The following is a 16,832-nucleotide window of genomic DNA, read 5'->3' as shown; positions in this document are numbered from 1 at the left end:
CGAAGAGTCTAGCGCGATTTCAAAGTGTCATTTACTGAAGGCCCGACAACATGGTTGCTTTCAATTAAAGAAAATTGTACAGATAGATGTAGAGAAAAGTTATTTAAATTTGATATCGGTCTGCTAACAAATTGATTGGCAAGCAAGATGTCTAAGTTTGTCTACCACACCGGTGACCACAATGGCGTTTAAGTTTAAACATGTTGTAAATACGTAGTTTTGTAGGTTTTTCCATCGTAATATAACATAACATGCTTACACATAAAAGTTAAAGTCAAATTATCTAGGAAAATCCGCGGAAGGAGAAGAGATAACCGGTGACCAGTCTTTAACCGACTTAGACCACCGGAGTGTTTCATCCTCCTCTTGGACAAGCGAATGTGATGCAAACTAGTGCTAGAAACTATTCCTCTTAGACTAATACTGTGTTATAATTGAATATTTATTATTAAAGAAAGCAATGACGTAGACGCTTGGTAAATTAATACTCGCAATCATTTGGATATTTTTGCAAGACATATTTTTCAATTTGTATAAATTGACTCAATAACCGCAGCCTATCTAGGCAATTTTACGATATGATGTTGGCATATGCGACTTACATTGTATAATATTCAATGGATATAATGAAGTCGTTATTTATTAAATGTTAAGATCGTCGTTAATTAGGAACAAAAAGAGCCTTAAAGATTTTTGAACAGAAGATTTATAGTAAGGCAGAACAGAAAATAAAGAATAAAATAAGTTTCTTGAGCAAATGTCTCTAGGATGGGAAAGAAGATGTCATTTTGAAATAGAGTTTTCCGAAATCAGTATATTTATGCTATTTTGTTTATGTAAAACATATTTTTATGATTTGAAGGCTTTTATCTTCGAAATTGAGGGACACTGTGGACGTGTTGAAACTAAAACCTAGTTAATCCTATTTGCATCGAATGCTAGTAATTTCGTTTGTTTTTTTTTAATGTTTTATATGTAAAACAAAACATCACAAGCGAAATAACGCAATATTTCTTAAATATGTTATGATTTTTACATCGTTAATAGACTGTTGCATAAAATAGTTTATTTTGTTCCAAGTGATATTGATTTTTCGTTTTCGAAATCGAAAGCATTGTATTATTGGAAAAAAGTAATATTTTTGTTTACAGAAATATCATGTTCATCGATAATGTCCTGTGACCAACAAGTTCGGCTATTTTTTATAAGAATCGAGTAGTGCCTTGTAATGTAAAGTTACAACAATTGTGTTTGGTTTGATTGTAGTCGTTTGCTCGCGTCTCCCGGCTCAATCCACAAGAGACGTGGCGTGAAGATCAATACACAGCCCCACAGCCGCCGGCCACGAGACACGCAGCCCCGCGGTACCAAACTGGTACTACTTAAAACCTATCACTTACATTTATGTTTTTGTTCTTATTACGACTCTACCAAAGACTTCAATCATCAATTATCCCGTTCCAAAATCAGTTATCCCCACAAATGTAACACGTATGTTATCAACTTTAATTTAGTCTACATATTACTCATTGTTCCCATTATGTTGTCCTAAACAATACTGTGACGTGACGTAGCGCCCGATATTACGAGGAAAAATCTAACAGGAGCATTATGTAATGTTTATTATATGTGGCTCAAGTGCGCCCGTTTGTAAAACCTCAATACTAATTAACAAATATTACTGTTTTACAACTTGCAGATACGCTACATAAACCAAAACCAATGAATTAGTAATACCTAGTAATGCAGGGGAGAGAGAGGGAGACGGAGCGCGCGAGAGAGAGAGCTAGCATCTCCTACTCCGACTCTATCTTACACATCTCCGAAACGATGGAGTAAGTAAGTAAAAAGCACATCACGTCAACTCACTCATGTGAATGCAAAGACCGAGTAAAAACATTAATCGATTTTCAGCTCGTACACGTAACATTTTAAGAAAGCAACTGTAAGGACCAAAACAGAATGCGCAAAAACAAGATGTCCTCTCATCCCGTAATTATATCATGATCTGGTGAAGACGAGGCCGCGTCCGGCCGCAGCTACTGCTCACTTACCAGGAGAGCCGCGAGGGCACGGTCACAACATGGAGCTTAAAGCTAAGGACACACGAGCGGGGATGCAGCGCCGCGCCCCGCCCCGCCTCACCGCTTCTAAAAAACCTCTTACAAAACAGATCGATCGATATGCTCCCGGATGCTCACTCGTCTTGCCTCCGACACCCTCGCCTTGCAGCTGCTGCTGACTCCCGAGCGACTCTCCGCGGGACTTACACTACCAAGTCTCATGTGGTCATGCCTCGCCTCACGTGCACCAGCGACAATTTACTCCAAAGAACTATGAATGTCAGGCGGCCTTCGACGTCCTTGAAATTTCAAGTGCAAGGCGACACAGGGCGTGCACGTGAACCGGCGGAGAGCCGGCCGGGAGCGGGCCGGAGCGTGTCGGAGCGGGCCGGAGGCACGCCGGAGCGGGCCGGAGGCACGCCGGAGCGGGCCGGGACAGGCCGGGCGGTATCGATCGGGGCGGGCGCCGGGGCGGACACGCCCGGGGCCGGCCGCGGGCTCCGGGTTGCATAACGCGCTGGTCGTGCCGGCGGCCGCGCGCGGGCCCGGTATCGACGCACGCGGGGCGCATGCGCGACGCGTACCTTCGCAGCCGTAGCCCTGCCCGATGAGGCCCCACAGCAGATCCGAGCAGTGGTGGCAGTACGTCGGCTTGTGGAAGGTCTTCTTCGCGAAGGAGTGGGTGCGATGGGGCGCGGGCGCGGCCTGCGCCATGGCGGGCGCGCGGGCCGGGCCGGGCTGGCGCGCTACTCATGCCGCGGCGCCCAGGGGCGCGCCGCGCTCTCCGAGCGGCTGTCGCGGCCCACCATCGCGGCGCGTCTGCCGCCCGCGCCCCGGCCGGCCCGCGCACGCGCTCGCCCCCCGCGCCCGCGCCCCCGCTGCCGCCCGCGCCCCCGCGCCCCCGCCAGCGCCGCACGCAGCCCCGACCTCGTGCCGGCGAACACACGCCACCGCACAATCGATTTCCACTCTTATCTCTGGAAACGTTTCTCAACTTATGACACTAGCTTACAATTGCCTACTTTACAGCTTTTCCTCTCTCGAAACATACATACTATACACTTGCTGTGGACAATGCCGTATGATTAACAATAGTACACATTATAACGTTTGCTGTGAGTTTATCTATTTCAACAATCTTGACAAGCTTTTACTTGTAGGGTTGCAACTCAATTGAAAAATAGTTATGATTATTAAATGTATCATAAAAATTACAATAATAATTCCATCATGGAGTCGAAAGTTCTCAGATGCACCACTTTATCGGATAAGAACTGCATTGAGTTTTTATTTTCCTTGTGATTTCAATGGTTACCATAAAAATATACATATTCTATAGGAGACTTGGTTTTCAATGAACTTGTAACGTTTTTTCTTAACTCAAGTATGTGACTAAATAAAATTGAAATACGTAATACTTTTGTAAATAAAAAGTCTCTTCGTAAAAATGCTACGAAACAAAATAAACGCGACGCCGCTACAAGTTCACGTCGCGCGAAACATGCGCGTTGCCGCCCACCAATCGAAAAAGCTCTTGTTTACAATATTAAGAGGCGCAGCATCCTCGCGGCGCGGCCCGACCGCCAGACGCCACTCGCGCCGCACGCACCGCACGCACTGCACGCACCACCACCACCGACCGGACTCGCCCTCACACACCATACATACACACTACACACTAAATCCTACAATCGAATATCACTCAAATAAAATCGACCTGTCGATTCCGAAAAACGAATAAACAAAAATCTTCTACCGAATAGGCTGAAAAAGCACACGCTCCGTTTAAAAATAAAAATACTTTTCTTTATGATACGTCTTGCCAGCCAGCATTTAGCGCTTGGCCATTAGCACGTAACAGTCTAAATGATGGAGCTGATTGATTTTTATGTTATTTATTATCTTTTAACAGTAAGAGTGAAATAAATTACTATAATTAAACATTGAGTTTGATTTGTATACGATTTTAAAGTATTTATGTTATCATATTTCTTCGCGCTTTTTCTCTATATGTTATGAGCAGTACAGTCGGGTTTTCCTTGATTTAAAAGAGGTATTTTTAGATAGCTTTCTTATTTTCAAATTGTTGATATTCCTATCTTATTAGCCCCTATAATCTTAGGGTTGATTTGGACTAGACTCTAAGCTTCTTACTTAATTTTAGGGAAATAATACCTAACTAGACAGGTTTCATAGAAGTCATCAGTTTAATTTGATAAAAAAGCGATCTGAAATAAAAGTCCAAAATTAACGTTCTTTGGAACATAATTAAATTTTTCAGCAGCCCAGAAGGCTGGCTGCCTTCTGGGCTCGTTTCCCGACTTTGGCAGGGATGAGGATATCTTTTTTGACGCTTTGTAAATAATGCATATTTTTCTTTTTATATTATATAGCTTTCAAAATGTAAATATTAGTTTAGTTTAGTTCCTAGATACTCCTAATTTTAGATGATGAAGATTAAATTTTTCTTAGAATTCGGTGCTAAATACGGTAATTATTTACGAATAAAAAAAATCTCAATTTGATTTATGGGAAATCCCTCCGTATACTGTACATACTCGTACAAGACATCATTAAAAATCCAACCACCTGCACAAGCTTCGCAAAACGGAAGGAAGCTGCAGAAGCGACGGTGACTGTATCCAGACAGCCCTGGGCTCAGATATTATTATCATTTCAGCCTAGACGTAGGAAAATGAAGTGGTAAAAAGTCTTATCAAACACTGCATCAGCTTTTTCTATGTGTTTTCAGAACATTGAAGAAGCCCATTTATTCCCTGTTAATATTTTAAACTAGCTGTTGCCCGCGACTTCGTCCCCTTGGGTAGAAGATATAAGTTTTGATTTAAACCTGACCTGTTCTTTTTTCACATTTTCTATTGTATCTTCGCTCCTATTAGTCGCAGCATGATGGTTTATAGCCTAAAGCCTTCCTCGATGAATGGTCTATTCAACACAAAAATATTTTTTCAATTTGGTCCAGTAGTTCCTGAGCTTAGCGCATTCAAACAAACAAACAAACTCTTCAGCTTTATATGTTAGTATAGAAGTATAGATAACGTAAATTGTAAATGACTACAAATATTTTAAATAACTGGTTAATGCGAGTCACTTATCTATTCATCATGGCTTTCTGATTTGTGTCCACTTAAACAGTTCATATGAATTAGGTTTCTATAGTATTATCATATCTTACTTCCACGGACTGCCGACACTTTTGGCAGCATAAGAATATCTTTCTGAAACTCACAATCACTAAATAAAAGACAAGACAAGTTCCCTAAGTCTAATTTACATGCTTAAATAGTAATTTTAAAAACGATAAATAAGGACACAAAGCAGATACAATTGATCAAAATGGCAAGGTATACATGGATCATAATAATATGCTTGTTCTACGCAGGGATCGAACTTGTGACACGCCGTGCTCAGAGCTCGGGTTTGACGCGGTGGTCTCAACTATTCGGCTCCCGTGCAGTCGAATAGGGTAATTAGAGAACGGACTTTTAAATATGGTGTCAAAGATAATCCTGATCGTAGTAAGTAGTATGGGATCGAAAGTTTAGTATTTCTGTTCTCTGTGTGTGCAAGTTATATCAATGGTAGGTAAACTAGGATAAACATAGAAAACCCTGCAAAATATAATGGGAAATAAAAAAACTTATCTGAAGGGGAAAATATGTACTACCAGTACTACTTATACCTAGAGGTTCACTGCATTTGTTTAAACAACGTATGCTTTATAGATTGATTTTTAATAGTCGTGACTCTAGACTAAGTGACTGCCCTGAAGTTGTTACGTAATTTCTTCTCAAGCCCAAAAAAATTCATTTGTTAATTCAGTGTAGGAAGTGTGAAAGGTTGTGCTGTGAAATTAATTTTCTTTTGCATCGCTAGGTCGCTCTATTTTATACGAAGTATCCTTACTCAGCGAAGTGTTCGATTTTAAAAGGATTGCATAATAAATGCAATACTTTTAAACAGTAAACAATAAATATTAAAAATATCAAATAAACGCTCAAGAATCTCAACAAGTTTTACCAAAATGTATAACTTATTTACTTTTTAGGGTTCCGTACGTCTGAATACAAAAACGGAACCCCTATAGGATCACTCGTGTTTTATGAGAATCAATTCTTCGTTAAAGAGGCAGGCTATTATTACTTTACCATTACTTACCAATTATTTCACAGTTGATAGAATTGCTTAGTTTCAATGCGTGCGACTTTTTGGAATCCAGACCTAAGTTCTGCACCGATTTTGTTTTTTTTATACCAATACAACACCACCTTATTGGTGAGTACGAAGTTGACAAGGATGAGGTACAATAATATAAAAATATTTCTCCCTATATGAAGAAATAAAATCTACGATATTCTAAATAACGTGTGACGTCTAAAAACAACTATGCGACGGTATTGCCACCTATCTTGCGCGGCACGTACTACAGAGCTACAGCTACGCAGCAACTTGTACCGCATGAACGCGAATCACGGTTGACGAAAAGGCAAAAAAACTAGAACTAAATTAGAATTTATAATTGTTTTATACTAACTTATTGTCAAGTATACCTATCTATTTTCGTCGAGGACAGTTCTGTGATACTAACATTTAGTCTTTTCGCAACCGCTTGTTTACCTTACAATATTTATTCAAAACATAGCTAGTGCAGTAAATGGGTCGCTGTAACATTGCATCTCTTATAAAATTCCATTTTCCATCGTACACTGTGTATTCACCTAGGCATGGAGTGAGTATCGCTTCCCGAAGCGCTGAAACAGGATGCGAGCCTATCTCTGCCGACGCTGCCATTTTGTATTTGTAGCGAGAAATGTCTTTAAAGTCTAGTTACATAGTTAGGTAGCACAATATTGCTTTTACTGACGCAGTTAATATCGATAGTTTGTACCGCAGTAAAAGACAGTATCTATTATTAAAGATACCTTAAATTCCGGAAAAAGTATTGTACCTAGATAGATAAGTTACGACGATACCTTGATGGATTGTAGATATGGTAGGGTCTTAGCTTTATGTGGGCTCTATTCGAAGATGTTGTTCCTACTAACTCATTAACCTACTCGTACCTACTTAATTGTTGACACCTAAAAGTTGTGACGGGAAAATATACTTTAACAGAACCAAAAAAAATATTAATGTCAAACATCACCATTAACAGGGCCCATTATAGTGTTGGTTTAATTCTTAGGAGAATACGAATAGTATCAATTTTAATCCAATTTCCATTAATTAATCGGCAATTGTAAAAAGCGGAATTGGGGCCCAGACCTATCGTTATAATTATATGAATGGTTTCGCATCAATAGGTTACGATTAAAATTTATCCTATTAAGATGCTGTCTCTTTATGAATGTTACTGCAGATAAGTCTATCTCTATCTCAACTATCTGCAGATTGGTTTAATTGCTAGTCTTTAACTTTGAATCAGTAAATTCGCCTAGTTTTAGATGCTTACAAATTCTACCGCCTCCCAAACTGATCAATATTTTGACAGCTATTTAAAAAAAGAAGCCAACCAGCAAGTGAACCAGGCCTTTCCACTAATACCTTCATCAAACGGCAACAAAGTTGACACGTATTTGAAGTTTAAAGGCGTAAACGTTCGTCCCACCGCGCACCGTGTCCAGGCCGTCCCACAGGGCCGCAGGGGTGGCACAGTTAAATATAGCCGGCGAAAGCGCGCCTCGCCACCCGTGTAGGTTTTCCATACGATTAGTTACGTTACATGCCACCCTTGTAAGCTCACACGGAAACTTGTGTGTGTTTCAACGTTTGTGTGTGTGGATACGGCCATTTTGGTCATATCCAGGCTAAGTCTCGAGAATAACGTAATTTTTGTCTAATGCATCAATTGATTAAGTCTAGCGTGGCTATAAACTTCATACTTATGGGTCCCGCAAGGGCTTCTTTACGAACCAAGGCAACCAAAAAAAAATTGCGCAGCTACAGAAGTATAATGATACAGCTACATCCAAAGATTTTGATCAGAAGAGTCCTGTTTAACTAATACCTACTAAAGTATTCTATCTTTATCTAACACATTTAGTCACGTCTGCAAAATTTTACTTTTGATTATTTTCATTGAGCTTGTAGTTTATAAATCACGTGTGCTTCCCTCTGCGTTAAGCCCATGGTTAAGCCCATTTAAACGCCTAACACTGTGCAGGTAGCAAAAATATTTAGATACACGGCAATCTTAAATTGAAGGCGCTGATAATGAGGTGATACTCTAATATACAAAACATCCCCAGTCATTTAAGTTAAATAAATAAAAAGCGTAGACAAAAGTCAAATTGATAAACAAAATCTCAAATTCAAAATTAACAAACTTACTACTTCGGAGCGTGGTATAGGACAAGGAATGTACATTATCTAATACAGGTAAAGGCATCGGCTATGTTATAGCAAGGTAATTTAAAAAATATCGGTGGTCTAATATTAGGGGCTTTGTTCAATTAACCATGAGTACCCGTCGGTGTTAAGTATGTTATTAAATATAGGTCACTGAACCCGTCCTACCTACATGCTAGGTAGGCACCACGCTATGATTCATAGCAAGCACGTAACTTAAAAGGCTAACAATGCAACATAACTAACTGTTTTGCTGTGTGTCGTTATGCTCGGCTGATTTTCGAGTTGAGAATGCCACCGGACACCTAATCTTATTTAAAGTTATTAATTGTTTATTCGTTAATACTTGATCTTCTCGATGTTTCTTCTCTTCGTCTTAATTAATGTTATAAAATGATAAAATCCGAGATTACCTAAATAAATATTTAAGATAAATTTACACCAAGTTTACTACCTACATGAAAAATATTTTGCTCATTCTGGAATTTGAATCAGTTTAAGTGCATCATTCAACTGAATAGTTGTTTCGCGTCGACTGTACCTAATGTTTGAATAATATTGCAAAAATAAATATTATCAGACTCAGGGTGTGGTTATGAGTTAATAACATTTAGTAGATAGAGTCATAGTTCCGATTACGTAATTACTTTAAATGAGATAATAGTGACCTTGTTTTGCTTCTTTATCTAATTGTTCCAAACATTAGACTACAACGATTAATTTATATACTCAGACTAATAAAATACTGTAATGATATCGTGAAATCGCGTTGGAATTTTACAAAACGGCATTCAGTCACGAAAGCTGAGTCGATATCGCGTTCCTGAACGCACCGCAGAGCCGTGTCACTGCCCGCCCGCGCTGTCAAAATATAAAAAAAATGACTGAGGATTCAAAGAAAAAAACTTTTTTGGGATTCGATTTTAGTACTCAAAGGGTAAGTTTTTAAACTTTTATTTGATAATATTAATGTTATCATAGTATAGTTACAATTAAATTTATTAATGATCGCCATCACCACTGGTTTAGATTCGCGTGTCATTTATTATTTTGATATTCGCTATTCTAAATTATTGCCGTAAAATTATATGATAAACAATTGAAGCTATGTTTAACTTTTATTTGAATTCTTTTGTTTTAAAGAATTTTGTTGTTAACTGGTAGAATCAATGAAAATAACAACGTATGAAAGGAAACATAATTATTTAAATAGTATTTAAATAAATGTACAGCGATCGAGTTTCAAACAAGTTTTTTGACAAACTCATTATCTAATTGCGACATGTGTTTTGTTTTTATTAACCCAACATATTTTTTTCATATTAGAATCACATAAACTTAAATTTTATTGCTATCGTATTTTTCGTTTAAATCTAAGTACCTAATTATCTTAATTAATTGAATTAATTATTTTTTCTTCTTGTATTGTAACCTGTTTTCATATTGTTGGTTTCAGTTAAAAGCCATTGTTATAGGTGAAGACTTCTCGGTGCTGCATGAGGCTGAAGTTGAGTTTGATGTGGACCTACCAGAATTCAGGTACCTTATAATATAACGAAAAAAGTATTTTTGAAAATAATTATTACATGAATTACAAATACCTGTTAGTTTAAGAATAAATATCTTAATTATTGTTTTTTCTTATTATTAATATCTTAATCATTATGATACACTATCCTGAAGATTTTTAATCTTTGATTAACAGATAAATATTTTCAACTATCTAGCTGCTGAGTAATGATGGTCATGAGTATTGGAATTCTTAAATGACTTATTTGCAATTTTATTTACAAACATAATTTATATTTAATTGAACTGCTTAGGAAATGTTTAGCAGATTTACAATAACATTCAATATTTGATTAAAATGATGATGAAAATATGTTCTTTGTATAGTATTCTAACTGACCAGAACTATTCTGAAGAGAAAGTACATTCATAACAGCATTTTTATTACATTTTATATGAAGTCTATTGTTAGTTGTAATTGGCAGTGTATTGAAAGTTATTTAGGAAATTGAAATAGAAGTTTTTTATGTTTCACTTTCGCCCTACAATGGTTATTTTTTTTACTTTTAATTAATTTTGTCTATCGCAGTCTAATGCTGGTTTGCGTTTGCAGTCCCTATGTCTGTTTTAGGATACTCATCCATACTCAGTTGAAGCCTGATCTTTCTCCTATTAGGTAATTTTACTTTTATTATAACCCACCATAATAAGGTTCTATTATAAATTTTACCTTGTTCATAGGACGGCGGGAGGTGTGGTGCGTGGCGAGGGGCGTGGGGAGGTGACAGCACCACCCCTGCTATGGGTGAAGGCTTTAGACATGGTGATGGACCGCTTGGTGGTAGCTGGAGTGGACTTCTCCATCATTGAGGCTCTCTCAGGGGCTGGCCAGGTAAGACACTAAAACAAACTTTTATTATAACACTTGAATTATTATAATTATATATACTACTAATTTACATGTTTAACTTAAATTTCTTAGTATCCAACTTGAGATTTTAGAGGTGTATTACCTTTTAATTTGCTAACTTTGTTGAATTATACCAACTTTAACTACACTTTTCATAATTCTATCCTTATACACTATTAACAGCAACACGGATCAGTGTGGTGGTCGAAGGATGCTGAAACCAAGTTGTCCAAGCTGTCTCCGGACGAGTTCCTTCACACGCAGCTGGCGACCGCCTTCGTGTGCGACTCGCCGGTGTGGATGGACTCCAGCACCACTGCTGACTGTAAGGCCTTGGAGGAAGCTATTGGAGCTGAGGTGAGACACCTGGACCTGTACTGTTAGGCCGTAATGAACTGTACTTGTGGAGGCGAGATAATGTTCTATAGTGCGTGCAAGGCGTCTTTTTTTCTAGTCTATACTAATATATAAAGCTGAAGAGTTGGTTTGAACGCGCTAATCTCAGGAACTACTGGTTCGAATTGAAAAAATCTTTTTGTGTTGAAAAGACCTTTTATCAAGGAAGGCTATAAGCTACATAACATCACGCTGCGACTAATAGGAGCAAAGATATAATGGAAAATGTGGAAAAAACGGGGAAAATTCTAAGCACGTGGACGAAGTCGCGGGCAACAGCTAGTTTCACGACAGAATGTCTTTGGTAATTCAATTTTTGGAATTGTGTATTGTTTAATTTTGTTTTATAATAGTCGAAAATTTTTAGGAACTAAAAAAAGGATTAATATTTTGTTCTGTATCATAATGCTCGAAACACTGAGCATTGACTTTCTCCTTAAAAATGTTATATAGATAAATCTATCAGGTTTTCCACGAGAATTCAATTTAGAAATCACACGCCTGAAATAATTTTAAACTTATAGTTTTTTACTTCTACATAGCTAGAGTGCAAACAAATGTACTTTTAATAGTAACACTTTTTTCGTAAAGGAGTCAGTCTTCTTAACTAACTAAATAAAATTTACACAGCAGTAATAATATAAAACTTCATTTCTGATCTACGAAGAACCGTTAAATGTCTTTCATAATCTTCCAAAATTGATAATCTCTATGTCCCTATCCCTAGGAGTTATCTCGCATCACAGGCTCCCGCGCCTACGAGCGCTTCACAGGTCCCCAGATCCGCAAGATGTTCCGCACGCGGCCGCGCGCCTACCACGCGGCCTCGCGCATCTCGCTCGTGTCCAGCTTCGCCTGCTCGCTGCTGGCCGGGACCATAGCGCCCATAGACCTCGCCGACGGCTCCGGGATGAACCTGCTCGATATTAGAACTATGAACTGGGATGATAAGGCTTTGGAAGTGAGTCTTTTAATATCCTATAACAATTATAATACTGTAACAAAAGTTCTCTTCTCCCACAGAGCGGGGGTGATTGATCCCTTATAGATACCTCTTTACATTAATGTTAAAGTTCTCAACAAGGCCTGTACATGTTGGACCTGTGCCCCCGTGGTACGCCTTAATAAAGGCCCAGGTATCTTTCCATGAAGTTATACCGTGAAAGAAAAGAGATACAAGGAATATTAATATCCATTACTCTGGAACCCGATACATGCATTAATTTGTGCAAAGGTGCGAATAGGAACTAAGCAGCTTTCGACGCTGGTGAATAGATCGCCAATCTCCATTTTGTAAAAAATAAAAACCATCAAATTATTAGTAAGAGGAAGAACTTTTAAATCCATAAATTACAAACACAACTTTATCACCAGGCTTGTGGCGACGAGAACCTAGCAACCAAGCTCGGTACTCCTGTTCCCAGCGCCACGGTAGTGGGATGTATCTCTCCGTACTTCGTCGGCCGCTACGGATTCAAACCTGAGTGCCGCGTTGTCGCCTTTACTGGAGACAACTGCTCTGCTCTAGCAGGTATGTAACTTAAATACCTAACTGGAAATTATAAATGGAACATAGACTGGTAAGGGTAGAACTAGAAATAACCCTTTGTGGAGAAATGAAATTAAGGCTTTGCTCTACAGTGAGATGTCCAAAGGCTAGTAAATTTCAAACATCTAGAACAACTTACTTCATTTTTTAGATTTGCGGTAAGGATGTAGTCGTAAACCTTGGTACCTTTCCTTTAAATGCTACAACTTTAGTGTTGTCAGTGCAATTTAATTAGGACTACATATTATTTGATGCATGTAAAATATTCATTTTGCTTTTTTTTTCGCCTTTGCCTTGTAAATGCATCAAAAGTGTAAAACCCAGTAGAATTTACCTTTTTTCCATTGTTGGATTTTTTTTTTTATCATTTTACCATTTTACGCTGTTCTTGCATAAACATAATATTTGTAAAAATTATATTGTTTACATTTACTTTCAAAAAGAGTAACTTATGGAGTTTCTTGCCGGTTCTTCTCCATAAGAGTGACACTTTGGAACCGCGCAACTAGAGCCATCACCTTAACGTTTTGAAAGTGCCTGGAAAACGGCCTACTTGAAATAAAAACTTTTGATTTTGATTTTGAATAGAGCAAAATTATTAAATAAATAAAGTTACACCAGTAATTGGGTTAATTTACACAAAAGTGCAAAACTGGATAAAAACGATATTGATAAATACAAATCTTTATTTTATCTCATAATGTTCTGAACTTTGATGACCTTAATTGAATGCAAACACTATAATTATATTATGCTATAAAAGCAGTACTCATGTCGCAATGACCAAAATCACAAGAAAATGAATGTTACTTAGAATATAGGTCTAAAATGTTATTGCAACTTGGTATCTGTCAAACAATCTATAAAACATTATACAACATTTTTCTTTGTTGCATATTTTATGTTGTTTTTTATTTGTTCTATCTGACGTACACTAGTTCATATTTTAAGCGACTTGGCCACCGCACTTCCATTCATTCCCATGACATTGATCACATGTTTGCTTCAATCCACTTTCAAGATAAGCCGTGAAATCCGTTATCATGCACTTGCTCGATAAGACGCGTGCTATCAGTAACTATGATTTAATAGTTTGCAAACACTTCACGTATTTACACTTGTTTACTTGTTACAAAGACCTCAGAATGTATAGATAGAGCATAGAATTGGTTAGCAAAAAAACGCCATTTATATTATTCTTTTACTTTTCATCAGAAGATAGCTTCTATAGCTATCTTCTGATTTTGAAAAAACTACTTCTGAAAAAACGCAGTCTTGAAGGTTTTGTCTTCCTTGAACATCTGAACAAATAAAATATCCAAAACAATATCAACAATAAGTACTTAAAATTCAAAATCATGCTGTAACTTTGCATTTGGGCAGTTTTTACAGAATCAGAGCATAAAGAAATATAATTATTGCATTTAGATAAACACAACATTCATTGTTCAGGTCTTCGCCTCCGCTCGGGGTGGGTAGGACTCTCGCTGGGTACCAGCGACACGCTTCTGCTGGGCCTACAGGCGCCGGCCGCGCCCAGCGCTGGGCATGTCCTCGTGGGACCCACTCCTGACGCCCCGTACATGGCGCTGCTGTGCTTCGCTAACGGCTCTCTGACGAGGCAAAACCATCGCGATAGGCTGGCCGGGCCCAGTTGGGAAGCCTTCAACGATTTGTTGAGGTCTACAGTGAGGGGAAATATGGGATACATGGGTGAGTTTAGAGATTATTATTAATCTGAAACAAACATAACATCTTGAGTTTCTTTTCTCAGAACTAGTAATGTTAGTTTAATCCTTACAGCTGTTAAAAGCTTGTAGTGGCTTTTGTAGTTAATATTATTCAAATGTTTTGCTTTGTTTTATAATCGACGTCGGTATCCTACAATGTCTTTTCTCGTATAAGCATAGTACATAATCGACTGAATGCCTCATTGCATCGTTCCGTGCGTCAGGCATCTACTACGACACGGCGGAGATAGTCCCGCGCGCGGCGGCGGGGCGCTGGCTGCGCGAGGGCGCGGGGCGGGCGCGGGAGCGCGCGGCGCCGCAGCACGAGGCGCGCGCGCTGCTGGAGGGGCAGGCGCTCGCCAGGAGGGCGCATGCTGAGGACATGGGCTTCACGCTCGGTGAGCGGGCTGCTTCACTCGTAACACTTTTAAAAAGGGACACCTTTGCCCTATTGTTGGACCTCATACAAACGGAATAATATAATTATTATGAATAAACTAATAATGTGCCATAAGTTTTTCTTTCATGATATGATTGTAGACTGTTCTGTATTTCAGACAAGTCTTCACGCGTGATAGCGACGGGTGGTGCTTCAGTTAACAAGGAGCTGTTGCAGATATTTGCAGACGTCTTCAATACACCCGTTTACGTGCAGGTAACATGATCAAGATCTTTAAAATAACTGATTTTGATATTATCATTTTGTAAATCACAAGGTTATTATGAATAACCTTGTGATTTATAGTAATCACAAGATTTAGGTAAACATAGATAAAGTAAAGACTAACAAACAAATATGTTTCCAGGACCAGCACGCTAACGCCGCACTATTGGGAGCAGCGATACGCGCCGCCGAAGTGTGGAGCGCTGTCACAGGGACTAAATTACCAGGTGAGTCCTCACACTATGTGCAACAATACTATAAAGACAAATACCATGATGGTTCATATTACACTGGCTGAATTTCTATCCACCGACATAATTGCACCATTTTCTCTCCTCGGGACCTTTTTGTGCTTTGAAAATGTTAATACTAAGTTAGTTAGACAAGAGCTAAAGTTTCACTATAAACTAATTATTTGTGTGTTCACCTAGGATCGGAGTTGAAGGTGACTCCGGTAGCGACCCCGTACCCCGACCACGACGAGATCTACACTCCCATGCTGGCTCGCTACCGAGAGATGATCGAAACCATTCCCAAGCTCGCCTAATTAATAACAATCTTACTAATATTCCGCATATAAGTAAATACTAATTATTCCATAACGATGGTGCTAAAACTTGAGCTATTTCCTGCCAATTCAAGTAAACATTTGTGAATCTTGGTACAGAGGAATGAAGTATGAAAATCAATCAATTTATGCGCTTAAGGGGTTTACAATACAGTGCCTTATTAGTACTAATTACGATAGTATACGGCCAAGTACTAAAGATTTGCCGAACAATGTGTTATTATACGAAACGAAAACAATATGGTGGCAGGATTTAGTTCAAGTACCTCTCCACAGCCAATATGTTAGTTTATCTAACGAAATATACTTAATGACGTAACGCTAATTACGCTTACCAGTTATAATCAAATATTAACGAAAGCTTATATTTTAGCACACTTGCTGCTTATTCGGCACTTTAAGAGGAAACATTCCATCCATTTTGATATAGCTTCGGCATTTATTACTTGTTAAGGTGTTGAATTTTGTTATTATTATCGTTCAGAATCTGAGGTTTTGTGATCGTAGTTGTAAGATGATTCCACTACAGATTTGTGAGTTCTGTAACTCGACATACATAAAGAACTGATATTTAATTTGAGTGTGAAATAATCAGAATAATCCTTCTTCATGTAATTAAAGGATAACAAGAAATATCGGTTGTTTATGGGTGGATAGGGTAGTTTATGATTTTATAAAGACATTTTATTTACACGTAACACTTGTTTGGGTGGTACCCGGAAGTTTTTCCATTAAATATGTTAAACTGAATTCAGTAAGACTGGATTTTGGAACATGACCCCTACATAGTTTGGGTAAAAGCAGATTTTATTTACATTTTATACTTGACATAAATCATGGTGCTGTACTGTGCAATATTCCATTCACATTCCGTTTTAGATCTATTTATAGGCATAATGTTTTTGACGTGGTGTTAGTAAATCATACAGCCTTCCGTTGTTTTGTTGGTTCATAAACCATGATCTGCAATGCGACTAGAGCTTTTTGTTATATATTGTACTTTTGTTATTTTTTTATACACTTTTATAATAAATGTTTGCTAAAAAAATATTGGCTTTTATTGACAAAGTAAAA

At 38.2% G+C, this 16,832-nt stretch overlaps 2 protein-coding genes across 7 annotated transcripts in view; one reads left to right on the top strand and one right to left on the bottom strand.

Moving 5' to 3' along the window:
* LOC113493421 (diacylglycerol kinase theta) overlaps positions 1–2,869 on the bottom strand; it is a 30,007-nt gene extending 27,138 nt beyond the window's left edge. For all 6 annotated transcript variants that reach the window (XM_026871404.1, XM_026871403.1, XM_026871398.1 and 3 more), the window contains exon 1: positions 2,648–2,869. In XM_026871404.1, the coding sequence (XP_026727205.1) occupies positions 2,648–2,777 (130 nt within the window). In that variant the 5' untranslated portion in view covers positions 2,778–2,869. The remainder of the gene's footprint in view (positions 1–2,647) is intronic.
* Positions 2,870–8,935: 6,066 nt separating this feature from the next.
* Positions 8,936–16,806, top strand: LOC113493419 (xylulose kinase). The gene is made up of 11 exons (XM_026871393.1): positions 8,936–9,369; positions 9,889–9,971; positions 10,683–10,833; positions 11,035–11,208; positions 11,975–12,208; positions 12,622–12,778; positions 14,249–14,509; positions 14,751–14,924; positions 15,084–15,181; positions 15,333–15,417; positions 15,622–16,806. Exons 1-11 carry the CDS (start codon positions 9,313–9,315, stop codon positions 15,735–15,737), a joined length of 1,590 nt encoding a protein of 529 aa, XP_026727194.1. The 5' UTR covers positions 8,936–9,312; the 3' UTR covers positions 15,738–16,806.
* The last annotated feature ends 26 nt before the right edge of the window (positions 16,807–16,832 follow it).

This window comes from Trichoplusia ni, chromosome 4 (assembly GCF_003590095.1).
Source record: "Trichoplusia ni isolate ovarian cell line Hi5 chromosome 4, tn1, whole genome shotgun sequence".
NCBI lineage: Eukaryota > Metazoa > Arthropoda > Insecta > Lepidoptera > Noctuidae > Trichoplusia > Trichoplusia ni.
The sequence above is the reverse complement of the archived record's forward strand: the minus strand, read 5'-3'. Positions and strand labels throughout refer to the sequence as shown.

Excerpts from the sequence above, each read along its gene's own strand:
- LOC113493419 (XM_026871393.1), top strand. The coding sequence starts at position 9,313 with ATGACTGAGGATTCAAAGAAAAAAACTTTTTTGGGATTCGATTTTAGT. Across the intron at positions 9,972-10,682 it reads GTGGACCTACCAGAATTCAG|GACGGCGGGAGGTGTGGTGC; the intron begins GTACCTTATAAT and ends CCTTGTTCATAG. Across the intron at positions 10,834-11,034 it reads CTCTCTCAGGGGCTGGCCAG|CAACACGGATCAGTGTGGTG; the intron begins GTAAGACACTAA and ends CACTATTAACAG.